Source organism: Anomaloglossus baeobatrachus, chromosome 2 (genome assembly GCF_048569485.1).
Source record: "Anomaloglossus baeobatrachus isolate aAnoBae1 chromosome 2, aAnoBae1.hap1, whole genome shotgun sequence".
Lineage (NCBI taxonomy): Eukaryota > Metazoa > Chordata > Amphibia > Anura > Aromobatidae > Anomaloglossus > Anomaloglossus baeobatrachus.
In genome coordinates this window covers 476,337,419-476,364,724 of record NC_134354.1, presented here as the reverse complement: position 1 = coordinate 476,364,724, position 27,306 = coordinate 476,337,419, and the positions used below count along the sequence as shown (strand labels likewise).

The 27,306-nt window shown below is 41.8% G+C and overlaps 1 protein-coding gene across 3 annotated transcripts in view; it reads right to left on the bottom strand.

Annotated features, from left to right (window-relative positions):
- Window positions 1-478: 478 nt before the first annotated feature.
- CAMKK1 (calcium/calmodulin dependent protein kinase kinase 1) overlaps window positions 479-27,306 on the bottom strand; it is a 445,750-nt gene continuing 418,922 nt past the window's right edge. For 2 of the 3 annotated variants that reach the window (XM_075336377.1, XM_075336379.1), the window contains 2 exons: window positions 13,680-13,721; window positions 479-3,088 (listed from right to left, as the gene is read on the bottom strand). In XM_075336377.1, coding sequence (XP_075192492.1) covers window positions 3,016-3,088; window positions 13,680-13,721 — 115 coding nt within the window. In that variant the 3' untranslated portion in view covers window positions 479-3,015. The remainder of the gene's footprint in view (window positions 3,089-13,679; window positions 13,722-27,306) is intronic. The other variant, XM_075336378.1, reaches the window with a different exon arrangement.

The window sequence follows — 27,306 nt, the reverse complement described above, 5'->3', positions numbered from 1 at the left end:
TCACTACTAGGTAGGAGTACCGAGCACCGAGCATGATAGTGCTCACTCATCACTACTTGTTACGAGTCCTGAGCACCCTAGCATGGGAGGGCTCACTCAACCCTATCCACAAGTAGTGATAAATACCTGCAACTCAGCTACATTGACCATTGCGAGCAAACTGCCCAAAAATCATGTCCCTGCATAATTAGTGCTCCACGATGTACCTCTGCCTCCCCCCACGCTGCAGCTATACTTATTCATATTGGCTGCTCCGGGAAAACACAGATTCACCATGGGCCAAATGTAAAATGCATAGAAATATAATCTCCATTGCAGTAAAGGTCGATTAGATTAACATTAAGCATCTTACCATCAGGGCAGATGAACATTTAAAGGAGTAAACCTGGATATCCACTTTAATGATACACTGTACTTACCATGCACAGTTATTTTTTTCCACTATCATGTTAAAACAGAGTAATACATTTACCTTGAATTGTTTTTAATGTATTTTTATTAAGATCCATAAAAAGCACCAATTCCTAATAGATGTTCAGTTTGCATAATACATATATCTGCTAAACCATCTGCAGAGTCATGTAGCCATGGACTTCTTTCAACTAGGTTAAAACCCAGAAAGTCAATCTTGAATAATGTTTCCAATTTGCAAAACAAGCTAAAAATATGACAATAGTTCAAATATGAAAATATTAAAAACATATTAACAATTTGTCCCTCAAGATATACTGTAAATAATATCTATGTGTAAATTATAAAAAGGCGAACACCTTGGAAATGAGGCCCACCTACAGAAGAACATTTGTCTAACACAACATTTTGGCTTTCCATTGTTTTTGTAGCTCATCCGTTAGTAATTATTAGCATTACATTAGACTAGACAGTTCTCAATGTAGAAAATTCCTAAATATCTATCACATGCTGTATTTAGTAGCTGCAGCAGACTCACTGTACAATACGTAGCAATCCACATACGCATACTTCCAAGATTCCAGATCTGCTGTGAAGCATTACGTCCTGGAACATGCTTTGCAGGTCATTGATAGGAATCATCACAACTTGCTGACCAGGGGGACAAATGAAGTATGGGGCATTATGAATGAGTGTACTGCAGGTGCAAAGACAAAATAGCCCTTCCTGTAGCAAATGTAAACATTTCTATACAACTGGAACTTACTTAAAGGGAAACAGTCAGCAGGTTTTAGCTGTGAAATCTGAGAGCAGCATGATATTGGGGCAGAGAGCCTGATTCTAGCGATGTATCTTTTACTGCACTGCTTGGTGTAGATTTCATAAAATCCCTGTTTTCTCCATTGAAGATGTAGCATTGGTCAGAATGCTGAGCCCTATTAAACCCCACCCACACCACTCATTGGCAGCTTCCTATGTAAAATGTACAATATCAGCAAGCTGACAATCAGTGGTGAGGGAAGGGTTATACAAGTTATCTGAACTGTCTGGCAAGTGACACCTAGTCCTGCAGTGATAATCTCATGCTGATAAAATATTGATTGCATGGAAACTACAATAAGCAGCCCATGAAGTGATACTGTTTTGGGTGTGTCATGGGTGACAGAAAGTCAGGTGGTTTCTGGCAATAGAAGGTCACAGCGTTTGGCTGCGCAAAAATGCTCCCTGACATTCTATTGTTCCTGCTGGATTTTCATCTCTTTCCAATTTGTACTCAGCAGAGCTCGCCTTCCACCCAGCTATTGATCATCAGTATTCTCTTGATGCTTAAATACTCCCTTCTTCCCTGGACTGGTGCTGGTGATATTATTCAGTTCATTTTAGCTCTGGTTGCAAGCAGGTGGCTTGTTCTTATCTGTAATATCGTTATCGTTATTGCAGATTTGCTTAACTCCTCCCTGTGTCATCTGTGGGTAAGTAGTTCATGCTTTTTCCCCTCGTGTTTCCACCTTGTGCCTTCCTTTAGCATTTAATGGGGTTGACAAAGAGATCATCCCACCCGTTCCCTATTTAGGGTTCAGCACTAGGCATTCCTAGGGTCATGTATCCAGCTTAGCGCATAGGTGTGGAACCTATCTAGGGTGGTGAAAGACCCCAGGGACCAGCTATAGGTTTGGTCAGGGGTCACCATCTCCCCCTTCCCTTCCCTTTCACCGCTCGCTTGGTACTTCCCCGTACCTAGCGTGACAAATACATCCATGGAATCAGCATCTGTACCCCTACATCATGCTGCTCTCAGATTACATAGTAAAAACCTGCTGTCAGATTTCCCTTAGCATACAACCCAAAACATATCTACTTGCACTGGGGCAAGTAATGTGCAAGTTCTAACTAGCCAAAATAACAGAATAATCAGCGCTATCAGCAGCAATCATGTTTTTTTCCCCACAATAATCCCTGTACAGTTCTCTTTACATAAATATACATTGAAATAAAAAAAAAAATGTAAGAATATAAATTCTAAAGCATTGGAGAAGCCAGGAGTGAGGCGAAAGCTAAGGAAAGCTAAGGAAAAGAAAAGCTTTTGGTTTTAGAATCATAAATAAAACATTCATAGGTCAAGCAATCTTCAAGCTACACAGACTGGATCCTGCAGAAGCAAAGATGGAGATGAGGCACATTGTTCTTTGTTTCTTCGGTATACACACATACGTTATGACCATATACATGCAGACAGACACATTTAACACATAGAAAGTGGACCTTTTTTCTACTGACATTGGACATTCCCCCAGTATCTGCTCACCGAGTGTTAATGATGCTACGGAGACACGAGTTACAAGGTGCCTCGTGCTTCAGGAGGTCTCTATTTTCTAGCATGCTCATGAAAACGGGCTCCACAGTGTACAGGCGACAGGTACAGTTCATAGACAGTCGCTATGTATTATTCTCATTCCTATATTGTAAACATTTTACAAAGGGCTGTTTGCGTTGTTTACTGACCACAAGCTTTGGTTCAAGATGGTCATGAGAGTACAAGTTTGTGCAACATAGAAAAAGCCAGGGGTATAGCAGCAGGCAAAGTTCATCGGGGCATGCAAGTCCTCATGATGTTCCCTCATCTTCCTCCACGTCGGCCAGTTCTGTGTCTTTCAGCGCATCTCCACTTGTTTGCTTTCTGAACAAATGAAATGGTGATATTATTGATCAGTTGATTGCATTATAAAACACTGTCCGTATTTCAAAAGAAGAGAAAATGGCAATTAGGTACAATTATAGGTCTACGTAGACCAGGGGTCTCAAACACGCGGCCCACATGCGGCCCCTCAGGGTGGTTCGTGCGGCCCACAGGCCCGTGCCCCTGGTCACTATCGCGGCAGGTGCAGGGGCTGCAGCCACTGTCTGCGATTTATGTCAGATGAATGTGTTGCTGGCGCCGGCAATACAATCATCTCACATAAATCACTGACAGTGACACTGCAGCTGCCGCGATAGTGACCGGGGCACGGGCCTGGGGGGCGCACGAAGCAGAGAGGAGGGAGCGCGGGACAGGTGAGAAGAAGTGTGGGTGTGTGTGTTGGACGTTAACCCCTTAGCGACCTATGACGTACTGGGTACGTTATGGCTCCCTGGTACTTAAGGACCCATGCCGTACCCAGTACGTCATGGCGAAATCGCAGCCCCGGAGGCTGCGATCGCTGCAAATACCTTAGATTCGGGGAGGAGGGGACCTCAGGAGGGGTGGTGTCTCCTCCCCGGACCTACGGAGGCTGTGATTGGCTGAACGGCGTTCGTCAGCCAATCCCAGCAACTAATGTTTCAGCCATTGAAAATCGCTGAAACATTGAAATCCAGCCAAGATCAGTGCAGCTGTAGCCCTGATCATTGGCTGGAGCTGGGTGACCTGTGTTTCACCCGCCCCCAGCTCTGATTGGAGAGACCGGCCTTGTGACCGATCTCTCCAATTACTGTGGATCTGGGGCCGGAGACTGCCCCCTCAGCTTCACTCCGGCGTCTGTGGAAGGTGAGGGGAGCTGCTGACCCATTACTATAGGACAGTGTTTCTCAACTCCAGTCCTCAAGACCCACCAACAGATCATGTTTTCAGGTTTTCCTCAATCAGGTTTTCAGGATTTCCTTAATGTTGCACAGGTGATGGAATTATTCCCTGTCTAACATTGAGGAAAACCTGAAAACATGATCTGTTGGTGGGTCTTGAGGACTGGAGTTGAGAAACACTGCTATAGGATGGGGACAAAGTGCGCACATTACTATGGGATGGGGATAAGGCTGGGGACATTACTATAGGATGGGGACATTACAAGGATGGGCACAATACTATTGGATGAGGACATTATTACTATAGTATGGGGACATTAGGATAGGGACTAGGATGGGCACATTATTATAGGATTGGGACTAGGATGGGGACATTACTATAGGATAGGGACTAGGATGGACACATTACTACAGGATGGGGACAAGGTGGGCACAGTACTATAGGATGGGGACAAGGATGGGCACATGACTATAGGATGGGGACATTACTACAGGATGGGGACAAGGTGGGCACATTACTGTATGATAGGGACATTACTACAAGGGGACAAGGATGGGAAACATTACTATAGAATAGGGATAATGCTGGGGACATTACTATAGGGTGGGTACTAGGTTGGCATATTACTAAAGGATGGGCACATTACTATAGAATGGGAACAGTACTATAGGATGGGGACATTGCTACAAGGGGACAAGGATGGGGAACATTACTATAAGATGGGGACATTACTATAGGATAGGGACAAGGATGAACACATTACTATAACATGGGGACAAGGATGAACACATTACTGCAAAATGGGGACAAGGATGGGGAACATTACTGTGGGATGGGGCACAATACACCAAGGGGACAAGGATGGGCACGTTACAACAAGATGGGGAACATTACTAAAAGATGTTGGTCAAAATTTCTATATAGTGCTAATTGTAAGACTATTAGTTACAAGAAAGGGATAAAATGTAAAAAAAAAAAAAAAAAAAAAAAGGTTTATATTTAAACAAAGAATGTGCACGTTTGCTATAATGAACAAGTGAAAATGTTGAAAATCAGTGATCCCAAGGTGTGTAAAAAAAAAAAATAAAATAAAAAATATATATATATGGTACCAATAACAATGTCACTTTGTCCTGCAAAGAATGCGGCCCCCCAAATTATTTTTTTTCCTCTGTGCGGCCCAAACACCCAGCCGAGTTTGAGACCCCTGACGTAGACCCTAGTTTATGAATCTATCAGAATTTAGGAATATTTGGAGCAAACCTTTTTTCAAATTCAACCCTCCTAACCCTCCTATGGGTATGTAAGCCACAGGAAGCTGAATAAAATGATACCTTGATATCTACGATCCAATGTCTTATTCCAGAGAAATCCACATTTTTCTTATTTGTAAAAATACCGTAGTTTTCGTTTTAGAAGGCGCATCGGATTATAAAGACACACCACAAATTTAGAGGAAAAAAAGGGAAAAAAATTGGGTCCTTCTTAAAATCTGGTGGTGTCTTACCGGGTGGGTGGGCGTCAGCGGTGGTGGAGCGGGGGTCCCCTAAAGCAGGAGCGGTGGTGGAGCATGGTGACGGTGTGGCTGGTGTCCCAGGTGCTCGAGGCAGAAAAAACATACAGAAACTGTCAGCGGTACGGGCTTCAATGACAAGCCGAGATCTCATCTGTGGACGTGCCACCTCCGGGTGTCTTTCTCCTTAAACTGCTGCTGGGAAATCAATAGGCTTGAGGTGGCACATGCGCAGATGAAATCTTGAGCCGAGACCTCCATCTGCGCATGCGCCGACTGCGGGTGCCATTGTTTGAAGCCCGCACCGCCAACATCTCCAGAATGGTCCCTGCTTGACCACAGCTCACAGCATAGAGCAGCGCACTGCCTGCCCGCAGCTCATCCCCCACCTGCAGTACGGACCAGCGCATCGCCTGCGGCGCACCGCCTGCAGTACAGAGCAGAGCATCGCCCACCGCACATAGCAGCACACTGCCCACCTGCCGCACAGAGCAACTCAAAGTTCATAGCATTGCCCCTGCTTCCTGTAACCCCCATCCACCCCCCCCAGTAACCTACATTCGCATTAAAAGACACACCCCTCATTTTCCTCTTTTTGGGAGGAAAAGTGAGTTTTATAATCCTAAAATAAAGGTAATCTGTTCCACGCTATGAGCCGTACACTGATCTGTATGAGAATCTGTCTCTGGGGCTTATTTTTGATAAAAGGAGGCATTACCAGTGTGAGACATATAACTAACACAGGACAGTAGAACTGAACTTTGTCTCCTTACAAACGCTTGTCAGTTATAATCACACACAGCTCTGCAGTAAGATTAGGGGAGCAGAGAGCGGCCATCACTTATCACAATGGCGTCTCCACATTTTATTAAAAATAAGCCCTGGAGGCAGATTCTCGTGTAGATCAGTGTCCGGCCCATAGTCTGGAACAGCTCATTACATATAGGAAAAAAATGGATTTCTCTGGAATAAGACATCGAATTGCTGATATCAAAATATCATTTTATTCAACTTTCTACAACTCATATGTCTATAATGACAGCTTAGGAGGGTTAGTCCTACTGACAGATTCACTTTCAAACAAGCTAGGAAAGATCCAACCTTCAGATGCAGAGATATTAATTTCCTTCATTGCTTTAAGGGGGAAAAGTAAGTATCTAGTAAGTAAAATAAAAAAAATCTTTATTTTTGTATAGTGCTAAGATATTCTGCAGTGCTTTACATACATCAGGAACACTGTCCCCATTGGGGCTCACAATCTATATTCCCTATCTGTATGTCTTTGGAGTGTGGGAGGAAACCGGAGAACCCGGAGGAAACCCACACAAACACAGGGAGAACATACAAACTCCTTGCAGACGTTGTCCTTGGTGGGATTCAAATCGAGGACCCCAGCGCTACAAGACTGCAGTGCTAACCACTGAGCCACCAACTCATAAAAGGTTCCTTTTAAAGGGAACCTGTCACCAGATTTGGCAACTATAAGCTACGGCCACCACCAGTCATGCACACTAGCCGTAATTGAGGTCCTAGGCATGCGCACAATACTTTGATCTGCCCTGCTCAGGACAGATCAAAGTGCACCTGCTCAGGACCCCAGTGTCGGCTTGTGTGGATGACGGAGGACGCGTCATGCACCCAGGCTTCAGAAGAAGGAGACGTAACCTATAAATGGAAGGATATACCATATATTCTTAAATTCCATCTGGAATATCAAAATAACAACTACTAGAAAACCAAACAAAAATATTCCAGAAAAATATCACAATTGATTCATAAATAGAAATTTTATTGGTTAAAAACAGACACACAATTAAAAACATGATAAGAACATGAACAAAGGAGGGGAAGGTAGGGAAAAATGCACATATATATTATCTGGGTGGCCAAATAATGGATATATTATATTTATTTTATTTAAAGGTCCGTAGCCAATGAAAGCTTTGTGCTATAGAAATAATAATAAAAGGTATTTTTAAGCTGGATACATCAATATGGAGACAGCTTTCACACAGTTGGTCACAAAGAAAACTCCTCCAATCTATACATGGATATAAACAATTGCTCTATCGATCAGAGATGCCATCCCTGAAGGACTATAGTAAATGTCCCTGATCTCGATGAAAGACAAATAGAGTCAGGATAACAATGTGGATACAGAGCAAATTCATATAATGAATATTGGCACAATCATTGAACACATGGGAAAACCTTGTAAATCAAAGCACGAGACACGGACCAAAAGTACATCCAGGCCATACCCATTAGCAACCATAGATACCTACCAACCCCTCCACGCCACTCCAACGACTGTTTTGCACCCGCTTCGTCAGGGAGTAAGTAAAATAAAAAAATCTTTATTTTTGTATAGCGCTAACATATTCTGCAGTCCTTTACATACATCAGGAACACTGTCCCCATTGGGGCTCACAATCTATATTCCCTATCTCTGTCTTTGGAGTGTGGGAGGAAACCGGAGAACCCAGAGGAAACCCACACAAACACGGGGAGAACATACAAACTCCTTGTAGACGTTGTCCTTGGTGGGATTCAAAATGAGGACCCCAGCGCTGCAAGACTGCAGTGCTAACCACTGAGCCACCAACTGATAAAAGGTTCCTTTTAAAGGGAACCTGTCACCAGATTTGGCAACTATAAGCTACGGCCACCACCAATCATGCACACTAGCCGTAATTGAGGTCCTATGCATGCGCACAATACTTTGATTTGCCCTGCTCAGGACAGATCAAAGTGCACCTGCTCAGGACCCCAGTGTCGGCTTGTGTGGATGACGGAGGACGTGTCAGGCACCCAGGCTTCAGAAGAAGAAGGACAAAGATGGCCAAAAGAGGAGGCACCGATACCGGAGAACAGTGTCTGCACTGCACCGCCCCTCAGGTGAGTAGTATAAAGTGATTTTTACGTTCTACACAGCGGCCTGGGTTCTTATATACAGCATGTTAGAATGCCATATATAAGGGCTCACTGGTGGTGGCTGCTGCTTATAGACCTCAAATCTGGTGACAGGTTCCCTTTAATATAATCACAAAGGATTATACAGCCATTCTGACACATTAGGTGTCAAAATGTAAATTTGGTCTAAGAGATATATACAATAATATATGCTGATGGTATTGTGAAATATGGTGAGAAATCAAGTTAAGGGTATGTGCGCACGTTGCTTTTTACCTGCTTTTTACCTGCTTTTTTGCTGCTTTTTCTTCTGCGCTGTTTAATGCCAAAATGGATGTGTTCTTCTATTCAAGCAAAGTCTATGGGAATTTGGGTTTCTTGTTCACACTATGTTGTTCAAAATGCTGCCTTTTTGTGGCAGAACTTTGGTCAAAAACTCAGCTTTGCAGTGCAAAACCCAAATGGCAAAAACAATTGACATGTTGCTTCTTTGAAAAGCTGAGTTTTTGACCAAAGTTCTGCCTCAAAAAGGCAGCATTTTGAACAACATAGTGTGAACAAGAAACCCAAATTCCCATAGACTTTGCTTGAATAGAAGAACACATCCATTTTGGCATTAAACAGCGCAGAAGAAAAAGCAGCAAAAAAGCAGGTAAAAAGCAGGTAAAAAGCAACGTGCGCACATACCCTAAAAGTACAATAAAGGGCCTTTTATTGTCAGTCCTTCTGGCAGATGTCCTATATAAAACTCAATTTCTAACTTAAAAAAAGTGTAATCAGAAATGAAACTATTGTTTAAATAAGGTTAATTGTATTAACCTCTTAACGACCCATGATGTGCTATGTATGTCATGGGTCGTCTCCCTGCCTTTCATGTGGGCTGAAGCAGATCAGAAACAAAGTATTTGTAGAACTGTTACTGCGCTGCTGAATATATGACATAAATCCAATGAAATTGTATGAAGGTGGTTTTATTCAACGCACTTCGACGTGTCACCCCACTTCTTCATCAGGAAATCCGCTGATATAACAAGCAACAACAAAAACTCGGTCTATAAATAGCAGGAAGTTTTCAAAAGAGAGCGCCAAAGCAAACACATGGCAGTGAGTCAGAGTTCAGAGGGTTAAAAGAAAAATATAAAGAAAACATATAAAAAGGTGTGTATATTCGATAATAGCAAAAAGAAACAATTGCTCGGAATGAGTGAAGTTGTGGATGCGAACACAAAAAGTGGTGAAACAATGTGTTATTTATTGGAAATTTATACAGGTGTACTGAATGGGAAGAACTGTGCGCGAGGAAGGAGTACAAGTCTGTAGAATTTTATTTTAATGTGAAACTTGTGTGTTTGTGTAAACTTGAGATGCAGGGGAGATAATGGTAATGAAACAACTTGAGGGAGATAAGATTGAATAGTCTGTGTGCAGAGTAACGGCCCCTTTCACACATCAGTTTTTTTGCATCAGTCACAATCAGTTTTGTGACTGATGTGACTGTGGTAAAACTGATGCAACGGATCCTGTGAAAAAATGGATCCGTCCTACCATTTTTTTTCATGGCAAAGGTTATTTACTATTGAAAACCCGTATGAACCCATCCCGGACAAGAGAAAGAAAGAGAAACAGAGAGAGGGAGAAAATGAGAAAGAACGAGATAGATAGAAAGAGAAAAAGAAAGAAGGAGAAAGAGAGAGAGAGAGAAAAAGAGAAAGAGAGAGAGGGAGAAAATGAGAAAGAACGAGATAGATAGAAAGAGAGAAAGAAAGAAGGAGAAAGAGAGAGAGAGAGAAAAAGAGAGAGAGAAAGAGTAAGAGAGAGAGAGAGAAAGAGAAAGAGAGAAAGATGGAAAGAGAGAGAGAAAGAGAAAGAGAGAAAGACTTTTTCTGACCAGAATGGAATTTACACATCTGAGCATGCTTGGTTAAAAAAAAGACGCATACTGCGCCCATAGGCTTCCATTAAAACAAATGATGGACGCCGGCGGATCCGTCGCTAATACAAGTCAATTAGAAAAAAAACGGATCCAGTGCTGGATCCGTTTTTTTAACAAAACGACGGATTGCGACTGATGGCAAAAAACTGATGTGTGAAAGAGGCATGTATGATCGCTCTGGGAGGTCAGCAGAGTTCATCACATGAAGACAATGACGAGGTGAAGCGAGGTTGTATGTGTGTATGTGTGAGGTCTGGGGTCAAGTAAGTGCATTGAGGCCGTAATCGGTACAAAAGAAAGTGAAGTGATGATATCGGGTAGAGTTGTGAAAAGATGCAAGGTATAAATCCTTGTCTCCTTTTTACCTTGTGTCTTTTCACATCTCTACCCGATGTCATCACTTCACTTTCCTTTGTCCCGATTACGGCCTCAATGCACTTAGTTGACCCCAGACCTCACACACACACACATACAACCTCGCTTCACCTCATCATTCTCTTCATGTAATGAATCTACATTATGCATCTACATAATCGTACTGCCCTGGAGAATCATACCGCCAGGTAAGCTGGAAATTTTCACACTGGCCAGTATACTAGATTTACACTTCCTGTTCTATATAGAAGACTTGACAGCATTCTCATTATCATCACAGACAGGATTGCAATGAAATGTAAAGCCTCTCTATAGAGTACATAATGCAGAAATCAGCATTCACAATAGATGATGTAACTGCTTGTCTTCTTCCCTTCCCTTAAGAATTACCGTACCTTTGCCTGATGAGAGCATGATCATTAAATGCAATTCAGAGGGGTCAGAGCTAGTCTATTGCTGCTAATTTCCATTCGTCAAACAGTAAGTAGGAGTCTAATATTAGGTCTACTCACCAGTGTGAAATTGCAAGAATTTTTTTTTAATGAGAAAAATAGTTTTTTTTTTTTAAAAAAAAACATATTAAACATAAAACCTGATTTAAATAATCATTTTAAGAAAACAGCTCTTGTATTATGCAGAATGACTTCTGAAATAAGATAATAGTATATTGTTAGCCATGAGACAATGGAGAATAGGCCTGTGGCACTCGCAGCAGAAACAAAAAATTGTATTTTTCTTATCTCCAGAATAGTTTAAAGACTTCATATTACATAAAGACGACATCCTACAGCACAAGTTAAAGATTTGTATTTAATGCCAAGAACATTTGTTGAGATTGCAAGATTTTTCACAACTTATTACAATATTTTTCCCTGAGGCCTATCTCATAGACTGACCTTCTGCTGTATTGTATTGTAAAGATATTAAATGACAAAGAGAATATTGGCTGGGGGACTGAACGTTTATGAATCAGACGATTGGGTCGTGTAAACCTTCTTGCCGAGAGTTAGAAGACAAATAAAGTACTTGGATACTTCCAGCTGGGTCTGACTATAAATGGTGGTAATACAGGTATAAAACATATAAGGGACTCCAGTTTTTCATTTTTATCACCTGAAAGCTCAGAAAGGAAAACCAGGCTTTGTAACAACAATTTCATCTCTGTAGTCACAGTTGACGAGCATTCTTCTTGGCATCATGCAGACACACATGAGAACTCCAAAACATCAACCAGTAAAACGTTTAGCTTTTGTAGGGTCGTACCGTGGGTGGGCAGAGTTATACCGTATGACCATCTGCATACATGGTCTCAATGTAGCTCATACTGTGTACTTGATTATATTCTTGGTTTGAAAATTCCAGCAACTCGACCAGGAAATTATAAAAACAACTTTTATTCCATATCTTTAAAATAGCTAAAAAATAAGCATGTTTTAAAAAAAACATATGGTTCACCAATGCAGGGAATACGTTTACGCGTTTTGGACTGGATAGTCCTTACTCATAGCATAGCCAAACTGAAATAAACATGCACATATATATATTTTTCCCCCACTTCCCTACAGCGGTGTGTATATATGTGTATGTTTATTTCAGTTTGGCTATATACGAGTGTATGTCCCTACAGGCTTCTCCCGACCTCCATAGCTACCGTGACAGGTCTCTTACTATACATGCATATGGAGAGACTTGGCCCACCAACAGATCATGTTTTCAGGATTTCCTCAATATTAGACAGGGACATCACCTATGAAACATTAAGGAAATCCTGAAAACCTGATCTGTTGGTGGGCCTTAAGGACTAGAGTTGAGAAACACTCACTCTAGCGTAACGTAAACAAGCTGGCTGAGACCTGTTTCTTGGATTCGTCACCTGTTCGATGGCCACACATTTAACTATGTTTACTCTGATACAGCACAGTGTTTCAGCTTAAAACCTAAAGGGTAAATGTCTGGACCTGTCTGGACATGTTGGGGAATTCAGGGATCAGCCACAGGTGAGCTAGGTGGTGACCCCTCTCCCTATCGTCAGGGCCTTTATTCATATACTCTCTGGCTTACTCTTCCTCTTGTGCCATTCGCCAAGTGTTCACTCGCTCCAGCGTGACACCTCAGTAGTAAGACTAAGAAGAGTTTACTATTTCTCGCCTACTGTATAAATATGTGATTATTTTTTGACAATAAATGACTACATTTTGAAATGTATTGAATTGTTTCTTGTGATTTCTTGGTTTGTTTTTGGTTGTTTTATTTCATTTGTAATAGTAAAGTTTCTACAGTGTCAGTATGGATGGCTAGGCCATTACCAGTATTTTAGAGTGTCTATTTGAGGAAAACTACAGCATTTGCTATGACTGAAGATGAAGTGCAACGTCTCAAACCAAGCAAGGTAATTGTACAAAGCTTCTTCATAAATATGGATATTTGGTTTGTTTCACAGAATGTAATCCAGATCACGGTGAAAAAAATGCAAACTGAGCAAAACAAGACATAAATTAAAGATACCACAGCTTTAGAATACAAGACATGCTCATCATTCACTAGTTATCAAGGAGAGAAAGGAAGCATGAGATGTCAGCTTGCGTAACGATCTGTATGGAGAAAATTCATCTGATTAGCTCAAAATCACAAACAGATTGCAGGATGCCAGCAACAGATTGGCTGGGTGCAAAGCCAGTGGAGTAGTAGTTTGCGGTTGTATTAATTTGCACAATGCTGGTTAATATTAGTTAACACAAAGTGTGATTGCTATTTCTGTTTTGTTTATAACACCCCATGAAATAAAAAAAGACAAAAGCAAAAACTTGTCAGCATTGGTAACAGCCACATTTAGGGAGAATCAGCACTTTTTGGTAAGGACAGGGCAAGTAAAAGATTGGTTAATTTGGATGTCAGGTATTCACTATATGCACAGTGGTGAGGACCGAAAACACAACACGTCAGTGTAACTAAAGGGGGCATAACACACAAATTACCTTAGGTAGGGATGCAATTTTAAAGATGACTTAAACTGGCACCTGTTCCAAGACAATGCAATAACACGACACAAAAAGAAAAGAAACAACAATAAAAAAAATTTGCAAATAAAATATGCAAAGCGTTTTAATGACAGTTTATGAAATGTGATATGATATAAGCATATGGAAGTAAATTTAGGACTGCAAGATATAATATTCACCTGCACTTCAATCAGGGGAACATTTCATTAAAATATTAAATTTATTACATTGGACGAGAAATATATAAAGTATACATATATAGATCTGTGTGTATCTATGTTCAGTACTATGCAAAAGTTTTTGCCAGGTGTGGAAAAAATGATGCAAAGTAAAAATACTTTTATAAACAGAAGTAGGAATAGTTTATTTTTGTCAATTAACAAAATGCAATACAAACAGATAAAAAATAAATGTGAATTAAATCAATATTTGATGTGACCACTAGTTATGGGTGAACGTGCTTGGCACTGCTCGCTACTTGATTAAGCATTAGTGTTCCGGGTACACACGAAGCTTGGCATAGTATTGTGGGTGCTCAGATATTTCATCTGTGAAACAACTACCACAATGCACAGGCTTGCTTCACTGCATGATGGGAGCAGGCACTCCAGGGAGAACCAATCACAGTCTCTGAATGGCTCCTACTGGGTATAAAAGAAGGTTCTGGGATGTAGTGTCACCTAAAAAAACCCCATAAATGCTCTGTTTATGGCTGGCTGTCTGTGGGTGGAGACCTGGACAGGCCAATCATTGACTTTCCATAATGCTTGTTATTCGCGTCACGCTCATGCAAACATCTCACCTGCTCGAATCCAGTAGCGTGCAATCGAGCATTTTAGGGCTCGTCCATCACTAGTGACAACTCTTTGCCTTCAAAACAGCATTGAGTCTTCTAGGTACACTTACATATAGTCAGGGATTTTGTAGGATTATACTCAAGACAGTGAGTAACCAATTAAATCAAACAGTTGATAATTAATATTATTTTCATATATAGGTTGAAATACAGTCATTAACTGAAATAGAAACAGATGTGTAGGAGGCCACTAGGTGAGGAAGAGATAACCTCTGCTACAAAGGTGGGGTTGTGGAAGACAATTTTGTGTTACAGGTCATACACGTTGTATAACCGAGGACAGCAATGAGAAGCAAGGTAGTTACACTGAATCAGCAAGGTCGCTCAAAGGCAAATAAATTCATAGCAGGCTGAGGTTTCAAAATGTGCTGGTCAAGCGCTTTTGAAAAAGCAGAAGTAAATAAGCAATGTTCAGAACCAGAGACGGAGTGGTTGGCCAAGAAAACAGTGCAGCAGCTGAAAAAGACATCATGCTTTCTTCCCTTCTAAATCGGAAGATGTCCATCAGTGACATCAGCTCAGAAGGGGCAGCAATCAGTGGAATCCAGCTACACCCTACATCTATTGCTCGAAAGAGTGTGGCCAGAAATAGTATTCCTGAAAGAAATGCGGCCAAAAAAACATGCCTTCAATACTGAAAGAAGACCATGAAAACATGGGACCTGGGGTGCCGAAAAATGGCAGTGGATTCTTTTAGTCATTCACTTTGCATTTTGTTAATTGATAAAAATAAACTATTAATACTTCTATTTTCAATGCATTTTTAAGTTGCAACATATTTCCAAACCTGCCTAAAAATGTTGCATAGATCTGTGTCCATATACATATATACACAAAAACATATATATCATTTATGGAGATTATTGTGTTGTGCTTGTCTTAACATTACAGCATTGTGGAAGTTTTGAGAGACATACAGTATTTTATACACTTCTGAGCACTATAGATACTAAGATGGCAATCCAGTTTTGTTACCATGGAAACAACCAGTATTACAAAGCACCCCATCGATCGCTATATATAAGGAAAAATCAGACGTCATTTGAAAAATTTGTGATGCATTTATAAATTATAGTGCATCAAGCTATCTACCAACAACTGGGCAAGAAGAGGAGAAAAATAAGTAACGTGTAGAGTTCTATTTATGTAATAACAGAACGTGCACATAGAGTGCTCTGCAATAACAACGGGCATATTCTACTTTTTTGCTTCCATGCCACTCAGTAATATAAAACTTAGCTAAGCTGTCAGGGTTACTTTAAAGAGATGAAGCGAGTAGAAAAGCTAACAGGCGGACACTATACAAATGGCAGTATGCTTCGCTTTGAAGGCATGTAGAACATTCATCACAACATTCTGTAGATTTGTACATGCCATCTAAAGACTAAAGGGGTATTCCCATCTCCAAGATCCTATCCCAATATGTAGTATATGCAATAATAATAATAATAATATTAGCAAATACCTCTAATTAGAAATATAGTATAGTTTTCCTGATAAACTGTGTGACTTAACTGATGTGCAGGGCATTACAGTAGCTTAGTAATACTATGTATTAATAATTAGTAATAGTATGCAATGGTTACGACCACTAGCAACTAACTAATGCTGGGTTCACATGTCAGGTAGTCATTATTTCAAATAAAGGATTTTTTTGCTGTTTGTCTTTATTTCTTTTCACTTACAGATTACTAATAGGGTGGTCTTATAGATGCATCCAATTACTAATCTAGTGCTTAGTGGCAGCTGTGGGCTGCCATTAACTCCTTATTACCCTGAATGCCACCGCACCAGGGCAATCGGGAGAGCTGAGAAAAGTGCTGGGATTGTCGCATCTAATGGATGCAACAATCCTGGGCGGCTGCAGGCTGCTATTTTCAGGCTGGGAGGCTCCCAATAACCATAGGTCTCCCCAGCTTGAGTATACAAGTCCCCAGCTGTCAGGCTTTTTAATGGCTGGGTATCAAAATAGGGGGAGACCGCAGGCTGTTTTTAAAAAAATATTTATTGATATATTTTTTTTGAAAAAGCAGAATGCGGTTTCTCTTAGTTTGATACACAGCCAAAATAAGCGCACGGCTGGGGGCTGCAGCCTGTAGCTCTTGGCTTTATCTTTGCTAGGAATCATAATATGGGGGAACCCTACGCCAATTTATTATACTTTCATACCACGATAGAAGCCAGCGTCTGTGATTGGAAGCAGTCAGCTGATACGCTGTCACTCAGGGTGGGGGCGCATCTGACTACAACCAATCACAGATGCTTGTGGGCGGGGAAAGCAGTGCATGTGCATGAAGGCTAATGCGCTGCCCCGGAAGTGAATGAGCGGCCGCGGGAGCAGTTACAGCCGACAAGAAGCGTCGGTAGGTATAGCACGCCTGCTCCTGTCCCCCTATCCCTTTTACCACCACTGGCCAGATTCTGGTCCTCATAGACTTATATACCCAGGATCAATCCCGGGCCGGAATCAGATTTTTTTAAATAAAATCCAGTTAGGTCCACTTGTCCAGGTTATCTGCGAGTCCACCCATCACCACTAAATAGTAATCCATTAACGGATATGTTGTCCATAGACTCCTATGTTAAAAAAAAAAAAAGATCTGGCAGAAATCAGTTCCCAATGGATCCGTTCGAACGGATGACTACAGAACATGTGAACTTAGCCTTACTCTCACTATATGAGTGGTCGCAAATATGGATACCTAAACTACAGTAATGTCCTGCACATGAGGTAAGGGACATAACTATTCAGAACTGTACTACATTTCTAACTGGAGGGATTTTCTAATATTATTATTAAACCTATTACATATTGAGATAGGATCTTGGAGATAGGAATACCCCTTTAACTTATGGGAATAGATTTAGTAAATGACAGGGTAAGAAATTATAATGCCATAGCAAAAAAGTAATGTGTCGATTTAACTGGGACTATAAGGGATTTATCAAAAGGGTCAAAGTTTGTATGAATCCAACAGCTGATGAAAATGGTACATTTATCAACCTGATGAAGAAAGTAAAATACTTTATGAGTAGAACTCACTTAAAATATAAGAAATATTCATCTTGTTAAATACCACTTGTCACTTGCTAAAAAATGTAGTTAAATACATTTTAAAAATCCCTGCGCTCCCTCATTTTGCCATACTTTTCAGTTTTACATTACTCCACTGCAGTGATATCCACTTTAGTTGATTTTGGAGCACTGTATACACAATCTCTTATTGCAGGCCAACAGGGAGCATAAGAAGAGTCTTCTCTGTGGGCATGTGTGCACTTTTACCTCTACTTCCCAGACACTGCCATTCACAGCTTTTGACCCGATACTCATAGAGTACTACCTCAGCTGCTAAGCTGCAATTGGAAATACCTGGGACGGTGGGGTGAAAGTATACGCTCCCAGAGAAGATCCTTTAAAAACTCCCAGACGGTCTGCAAGCAGAGATTTCACATATTGCTCTCCAAAATCAACAGTTATGAATATCTATGCAGTGGAGCAACGCAGAACAAAACAGAAAAGCATGTCAGAATCAGTGGAGTTCAGGGATTTTTACAAGGTTTATAGCTCAACCCATATTGAGCAAGTGACACATCCTCTTTAAGTGCCATGTATTTGCTATGAAGGATTTACACTAATAATTTCCCCAAGTTTTTAATCTTTCTTATGATAGTGTAATATGTGAAGGTAGAGATAAAATCATCAAACTAGTGAACCAAAAAGTATTGTACCGCTTTAGCACAATTTCAGATAGCCTTCTTGTGCACTTTATTTCAGACATTGGTATATACCAAGTATACACAACTTTGGTAAAGATGGGCTCAGAGTGACAGATACAGCTCTATGCCAATGAGTGCAGACACTTTTTGAAAGCTTTTAAATGTTGTATGGGCAAAAAGCGGAATATTTGTTTGCTGCTTCCACACATATATATTGCCGCCTTACAAAAGTAGAGCACATATACGATGGGTTAGATAGAGGATGAATAGAGCTTGTGCCTATTTTAGAACAGTAATTAGCATCAAAGATATTAATCAGGAGCTGTGTAATACTGGAAACTATGTTGCAGGCATCAAGCAAATTACTGGCAGTTTTTACTTTTTTCCCTGTGAAATTATTGATTTATTTGCCCAAATACCTTGAGTCCAGACATGATCCCTCCTTAAAAGAAAGTTATCAGCAGGATTTACCCCTGTAGAGCATCATCAGCCTCCTATAAAAGGCTTCCAATTATCCTCAGCGCTTAAAATCTCATGTACACGCATGAGATTACATGCATTCTTATTGGGCATCCCAAAAGTAGGTGCACCTTTTTTGTCCAACAAACAAGAATGCGGTTCTGCACTACTTTGCTGAGCATCTTGCGGTGCCAGGGAGGAATGAGCTGGTCGATTCTTTCCGTTATGTCTGTCTCCGGTGCACGTGGAAAGGAGGCAGATGAAGTTCACAAGCATCCATAGGAGTAGAAAGTCCACAGCACATTCAGTAAGTTTCCTAAAAGTGCTTTATTATAATTTCATGTATCTATTAACAGAGCGGGCAGAAAACCGGGTACAGGTTTCTATAGGACGATGGCCGTTTCGTACCTCTTGGTACTTCGACGAGGTACAAAATGGCTGTCGTCCTATAGAGACTTGCACCCGGTTCTCTGCCCACTCTTTTAATGCACACATGTAATTAAAATAAAGCACTTTTGGGAAACTTACTGGATGTGCCGTGAACTTTCTACTCCTATGGATGCAGGTAAACCTATTTTATTTCAGCCAATCTGACTGCTATTTATAGCATAGAGCAAAGGTTAGCCGAATGGGTCATGCTCATTAGTTTTGTGGTTATAATTTGCTATATGATAAAGTTAAGTCATTAAATATCTGTCTTTCTAAAGCCGGATAGTAAAAAGGGGATCTCAATAACGTAAAATAAGGAAAAGCAACTGCTCCCGTATTATAAAGTATAGCACACTGGCTTACAAAATGGGACCAGAGGCTCTAAGAATTGTTAGCCCTCAGATAGACTCACTGCCAAGTTTCAAACCATCAGATGAAGAAAAGTCACATGAATTCATATAATTGGAGAGTAGAGGTACACAAACCAAAGATCACAATGCCTAATGCTAAAAGTGGACTGAAATTACGTAAGACTCTGTCACAGTTGTCTCCCTGTTTTTGGAGACTAGTGACAGCTTTAGGACTGGAACACCTCATCTCTATATTGGACTCTGCATTTAAATTTTGTTTTGGTTCTGAAGTAGGTAATGTCAGTTTTTCTGCTTGCAGCTCTCCTGCAAGTAAGGTCAGCTGTAGCTGCTCTGTAGCCCCACCCCTTGTGTTTAAATAGCTAGATTTCTCAGCAATCCTTGCTGATTATAGAAAGCCACCTGAGTGCTGGCCCCCTTGGTGAAGGAGCTGCTGTGGATTCATCCTGAATTTGGATCTTCTCCATTTTTGGTTGTATCCCCGTTTGTCACACCTACCCTCTTGTGGTATTAGTGCAGCGGTGGGTCTAGTGAGCCGTACTGCCCCACTTGTTAGTCAGGACTATACTAGGGATTTTTTTTAGGGCTTCAGCTATTCCTGCTCGGCAACAGGAGTGGAGCCTCTATAGGGTCTGGCTAGGAGTGCAGAGTACAGCACCAGGTAAAGGCAGGAGGTGTCCATCCACCCTGTCACTAGTGCCAAGGCTCACCGCTGTTATTGTGTTACTGGTGCCCCCCCCTTGTTTGTGGGGTAGTAGTGGGGGGGGGGTTGTTGTGCGTCAGACATCAGTAGGTCTGAATGCGCCTGCCACTTTTAATTATGTGACAGGCATGACATCATTGCACTCTGAACTCAATCTCCCCTTTACAATGGGGAGTACAGTAGATTGTGAGTCCATTAATCTGGCTGGCTGCATTATTCTTTGGCCAAACTCGTTTATTTGCCAGTGGTTTTGAAATTGACTCTTAAATTACAGTGGATTTGACAACTTTGACATCCAACGTTGGCTTTCTGCCGCCATTACTGGGGAAAGCTGAGTGCATATGTTGTGGGTGCCCCTAGTGGCAGCAGCAAGCAAATGCTGGATGTAAGTTTGTTCTTGCTACCTATGATTTCTTGGATGCTAAGTTCTGAAACTTTTGGTGCTGACTGCAGATCTGACAATGATGTTGCAATAGTCACACAAACGCACTGATATTTCACAAGGGTATATTAAATGCAATTTAATAGGCAGGAGTTTGGAAATAGGTACACCCCTGACTATGTTTACAGACAATTAATTTGAGTTGGTAGATGCTCTGGATTTATGCACTGGACATCATTATTAACTCCGCACAGCTGTGAGCCCTGTCTTGACTCCTAAATTCTAATGAAAAATGAATTGACATTTAATGAGCAAACCGCCTACGCCGCTGGTGTTGGGAAATTAATATATTCTGCCCAGTCACTGACTGCAGTGTATAACTGTAGACTAATTACTGCAGGTGGAAGGCACATGCAAAACAGATTAATACTGAAAAAGAATGAGATGAAAATGGAAGCTGCATATGGTTTTCATGCAGTAAGGCGCCGTTTCAGTGCTCATCAACAAAAAAATAACAAAATGAAAAGACTTCACCTTCAGCAACCAAAGGATCACGTAAATACTGGCTGTCGGCTGCTAGAAACAGCAGATTGTGAAACATTTGGGTCGTGTTGGTGTCACATTCCTACTGTGACAACAGATGGTAACTGAAGGTAGATATTAACATGGTTAAGCATAATGTGGCGGGTCTCCAAATATTCCCTTGACGGTCCAACTTTTTGTTGAAATATTAAATTGTAAGAATATATTTTATGTAAAAGGAGAATTACTGATGGACAAGCTGCTGTTTTTCTGAGGAAACTTTTAAAGGGAATCTGTCAAAAGGTTTTTGCTACCTCATCTGAGTGTAGGCCAAGAGATCCTGAATGCAATGATTTATCACTTAGGGGGGCTTTGCACACTACGACATCGCAGGTGCGATGTCGGTGGGGTCAAATAGAAAGTGACGCACATCCAGCGTCGCAGTCGATATCGTAGTGTGCAAATCCTTTTTCATACGATTAATGAGCGCAAAAGCATCGTTATCATATCATCGGTGTAGGTCCGACATTTCCATAATGCCGGTGCAGTGACAGGTACGATGTAGTTCCTCGTTCCTGCGGCAACACACATCGCTGTGTGTGAAGCCGCAGGAGCGAGGAACATCTCCTACCTGCGTCCCGGCTGCAATGCGGAAGGAAGGAGGTGGGCGGGATGTTTACATCCTGCTCATCTCCGCTCCTCTGCTGCTATTGGCCACCTGCCGCTTGACATCGCTGTGACACCGCATGACCCACCCCCTTAGGAAGGAGGCGGGTCGCTGGCCAGAGCGACGTCGCAGGACAGGTGAGTGCATGTGAAGCTGGCGTAGCGATAATGTTCACTACGCCAGCAATCACAAGATATCGCTGCTGCGACGGGGGCGAGGACTATCGCGCTCGACATCGCAGCATCGGCTTGCGATGTCGTAGTGTGCAAAATACCCCTTAGACTACTGGGTGCAGCCATTCTGCCACAATCAGAATTTTTAGATTTAGCCATGTAGCTGAGTTGAGAGAGCTGTCCTGCCTCCACCAGGCTCTCTATAAAGATTGTACCTTGACAGTGAGGTGTCAATCAGAGGAAGAGGGCATGCCGAACTGCCCTTTGAGTGACTTTGCAGGCCAAGCAATGATAAGTGTCCTGCTGATAAAACAGACATATCAAATAAACAACAGATCGGACCATGGCAAGACAGGCATCCCTGCATTCTGTTTTAACCCTTGCATCATACCGTCTTCAGCTTACATAACAAAAACCTGCTGACAGATTCCCTTTAACTGTAAGTTTCCACATGATGTATTATTGCAGCAGAAAAATCTGCTGTGACTACTGACACCATGTATTCCTATACAGATGGAAAGCAAATCTGTAACTCATTGTGTGATCTTCCATGCAGATATTTTGTCAGCAAAGATACTTTGTCAGCAAAGCTTTCAAGTGTTTTTTAGACCAAAAATCGCAACACAAATCCAAGTCCAGTAATTCCACTTGAGCTTTTTTTTATTCAGAATTACTGTATTTTGTGGAGTATTTTTACATTACAGGTTAATGCAGCAAAATATCTTCCTACAAAAGCCAGCAAGTGAAGACATTTCTGCACAGTGTGAACAGACTCTTGACTTCCTCACTTACATTGATTAACTAGAATAACAGGGAAGTAGGATGGAGGAGGAGAAGAAAGATGAAAACTACTGATCTTTGGAAAAATGTATTTTTCACACTCCACACACCACTAAGACTTTTGAATTCTGGAGAATGAACAAGCTACAGCTCAACATACAGATAAATAATAGGTATATTCTGTATGGCCTCAATCAGATGTCCATGAATTATGTACATATTCTGTGTTCTTTATGGATAGAACATCTACTCATTACAATCTATGAGACTGTTCATAAGTCTGTTATTTTGTTTTTTTTCTAGATTAAATGGTATTAAAAAAAAGAAAAGAAAACAGACGTCCATTTTTTTTTTTTATCTGAGTCACGGATGACACTCACCAATGCAAGTCTATGGGTCCAAGAAACACTGACCGCCTAGGTTGCCATCCGTGTGCTGTCAGTGATTATCAATGTGATAGGAGAAGCTTAGCAATTTATTTCTTGATTTTTTCAAGAGAAAATCGCTATGAAATGCTGATGATAAAAACTGCCACACAGAGCAAACATTAACAAAAATTGATTATTTCACAAAGGCTTCCATGGACAAATTAAAGGCATACATCTGCCCATATGAGTCAACACAACATAGAATATATAAAAATTTATTTTTTATTAAAGAAAATTAAAAAAAAATAGTAAAAGGTACAATTTAAAAACAGTAGAGGAGCAAAATATTTAATTAAAGACAGGGAAACTCTAAAAGTCAGTATGTGCAAATTTAAATACCACTCTCTTCACTATCCTCCCTTGAGAAAGTCCAACGTAGGACGAAAAGCACATCGGGCAGCAGGCAGGCAGGTTTCACAGACTCCACATATAGCTAATGCACTTTGAATTATCCCCTTATACTGCGCATTCTGATGGTAGCACTTATTATTGAGCACTATGCACTTTATTTTTAAGCTCTCTAAGAGGAATTATTATGGGGGAATATTTAGTATAACATTTAATGTTTTTTTTCCAGGTTATTTATGAATTGATATTTTTGCACTATTGGATATATTTATATTTCATATTTATTTATAGTAGTCCCTCTGGTATTTAAATTTGCACATACTGCCTTTTAGAGTTTCCCTGTCTTTAATTAAATATTTTGCTCCTCTACTGTTTTTAAATTGTACCTTTTCTATTTTTTTTAATTCTCTTAAATAAAAAATACATTTTTATATATTCTATGGTGTGTTGACTCATATGGGCAGATGTATGCTTTTCATTTGTCCATCCATGGGAGCCTTTTTGAAATGATCATTGCATTTAAGCACCTTTTGAGGGATTCTTTTTGATTGATTATTAACAAAAATTGGACCATTTTTTGATGAACTAGAAAAAAACTGTGGCTTCTGAATGAGGTCTAAAGCCTGCTTTACACGTTGCAATTAGTTGTACAATCGCATTTGCGATGTGACACGCCCAGGTTGCATACGGGATCTTATGAGATTGCACGTAGGTCGTTCATTTGCTGTCACACGTGCGTTAGTAGTCTATGTTAAATTGATCAATTTTGTGTGCGATCCTTTAGATCATGTGTTCTGTGACGTATACATTGGGCACCCTTTTTTTTTTTATTGACTTGCCAAGCGTGTGTAATGTGTAGGGATGCGTTTTTACTATGTCATCTGCCATTCAGCTCTGCTACATGGCCGCTGACAGCAGACACAGACAGCCATGTAGCAGAGCTGAATGGCAGATGACAGCAGACACAGAAAGAGCCGCACTGTCAGAATGAACTCGGGTGAACTTCACCCGACTTCATTGTCATGCTGCGGCTCTGTCTGTGTCGCGCCCTGATTAGCGGTCACCTGTGAAGGACTCACCGGTGACCACTAAACTCCTGAGTAACTGAATTGAGCAGCCCTCTCTCATATACTCACCGATCCCCGATCACCGGCGCGGCACTGCATTCACACTACTCCGGCAGCTTTTACTATTTTGAAAAAGCCGGCCACCCATTAAACAATCTCGTATTCCCTGCTTTCCCCACCCACCGGCGCCTATGATTGGTTGCAGAGAGACACGCCCCCACGCTGAGTGACAGGTGTCACACTGCACCCAATCACAGAAGCCGGTGGGCGTGTCTATACTGTGCAGTGAAATAAATAATTAAATAATAAAAAAACGGCGTGCGGTCCCCCCCAATTTTAAAACCCCAAAAAATCCTTTATTAGAAATAAAAAACACAAACATATACCCTGGTTAACCACTTTAATCAGCCCAAAAAAGCCCTCCATGTCCGCCGGAATCCAGGATGATCCACCGTCGCTTCCAGCGCTGCTGCATGGAGGTGACCGGAGCTGCAGCAGACACAGCTGCTCCTGTCACCTCCACACAGCTAATGAAGGGAATAGCGAGATCAGCTGAGCTGTCACTGAGGTTACCCGCTGTCACTGGATACAGAGGTGGCCGTGGGTAACCTCAGTGACAGCTCAGCTGATCACGCGGCTCTCTTCATTAGCTGTGTGGAGGTGACAGGAGCGGCTGTGTCTTCTGCAGCTCCGGTCACCTCCATGCAGCAGCGCTGGATGCGACGCTGGAGCATCCTGGATTCCGGCGGACATGGAGGGCTTTTTCGGGCTTATTAAAGTGGTTAACCAGGGTATATGTTTGTGTTTTTATTTCTAATAAATGATTTTTCGGGTGTGTGTGTTTATTTACTGTAATTTACAGATTAATCATGGAAGGAATCTCGGGGAGACGCCTGACATGATTAATCTAGGACTTATTGGCAGCTATGGGCTGCCAATAACTCCTTATTACCCCGATTTGCCAACGCACCAGGGCAAATCGGGAAGAGCCGGGTACAGTCCCAGAACTGTCGCATATAATGTATGCGGCAATTCTGGGCGGCTGTTGGCTGATATTGTTAGGCTGGGGGGCTCCCCATAACGTGGAGCTCCCCATCCTGAGAATACCAGCCTTCAGCCGTATGGCTTTATCTGGCTGGTTTTAAAATTGGGGGGACCACACGCCGTTTTTTTTAATTATTTAATTATTTATTTCACTGCACAGTATAAACACGCCCACCGGCTGCTGTGATTGGGTGCAGTGTGACACCTGTCACTCAGCGTGGGTTCGTGTCTCACTGTAACCAATCATAGGCGCCGGTGGGCGGGGAAAGCAGGGAATACGAGATTGTTTAATGGGCGGCCGGCTTTTTCAAAACAGTAAAAGCCGCCGGAGCAGTGTGAATGCCGTGCAGCGCCGCGCCAGAGATCGGGGATCGGTGAGTATGAGAGAGGGGGATAGACTGACATGGACAGAGAGAGAGGGACAGAGATAGTGACCGACTGACAGAGATTAGTGAATGACAGACATTGTGAGGCGCTTCAGAACGCAGCTTTTCAGCTGCGCTCTGAAGCGGACCTTTTTTAAGCTGCGGTGCAGAGCGCACACCTGCGCACATAGCATCAGACACCAAAATCGTATGAGGGATGTAACACGTTACAATTGACTAGGTTCGTGCAACAAAACGCTCAATTCTAGACAAAGATACGATGTGTTTGCGATCAACGGTTTTGCGTTCAATCCTGATCGCACGTAGATGTCACACGCAGATACCTCACAAACGATGCCGGATGTGCGTTGTGAGGCAAACCCTGGGATATGAAGATGAATTATGACTTCCAGTCATAATCACTCTCATCACTCCATGGCAGTGCCCCCTCCCTTCTTGTTCTCAGATGTCCAGCATCTGTGAAGGTGTCACATCCCATGGCCATCTCCTGTGATATGGAGATTAGGTGATGTGGGAACAATGGACACAGGATGACTCCCTGTCGTGACCCTGTGGTAGGAGCTGCTATCTAATTAGCAAGCATGGAAGTACCCAGACAGAACGACTCCAGTAAAAAATGGTTCATATCTCGCAAGCCATATTTCCGATAAATATGGCAACCATAAAGATGGTGTCTCCGCATGCGGACGATGCTGGCACACCCTTTTTATGAGAGCAGGACCTGGGGAAATACCCCAGGCGTGATATCAGCCAATGGGGAACTAGTAGGCAAGTCATGAGTCCTCTCGTTCTGTAGCTAAATTCATAGCTGTCACAATGAGAGCGTTGGCGTCCGCCTACGACGCTCCCAGGCAAAGTTATGGCCCATATTCCATGTTGGGATATTGTCCATAACTCAAGCCAGGGGTGGAGCAGTGCTCCCTCTGAGGTCACGAAGGTAGGAGGGGACCTGGATTTGCCCAGGTTGATAACCCTACTTCGGCCATTTTCCAGCGTTCTTTCGCTGGGGGTCACGTGTAGGAAACATCTGTGGGAAGGATCCTAGAAACCTGGCCTACAGCGCCCCCCTGTGGCCAGATGCACAAGGTAACTGCTGGAACTGTGTATGCCTGTTTGTAACCCATGCTTTGCTTGTAACTGTACTCTGACATATGTATATTCTGTAGATTCCCTATTGTATATATTGTAGTTTCTAGTGTGCTTTAGGCTGATTAAACTATATAATTAATCTTGGGCTGTTCTGTTATCTCGATCTTGAATCCCACGTCTGTGTG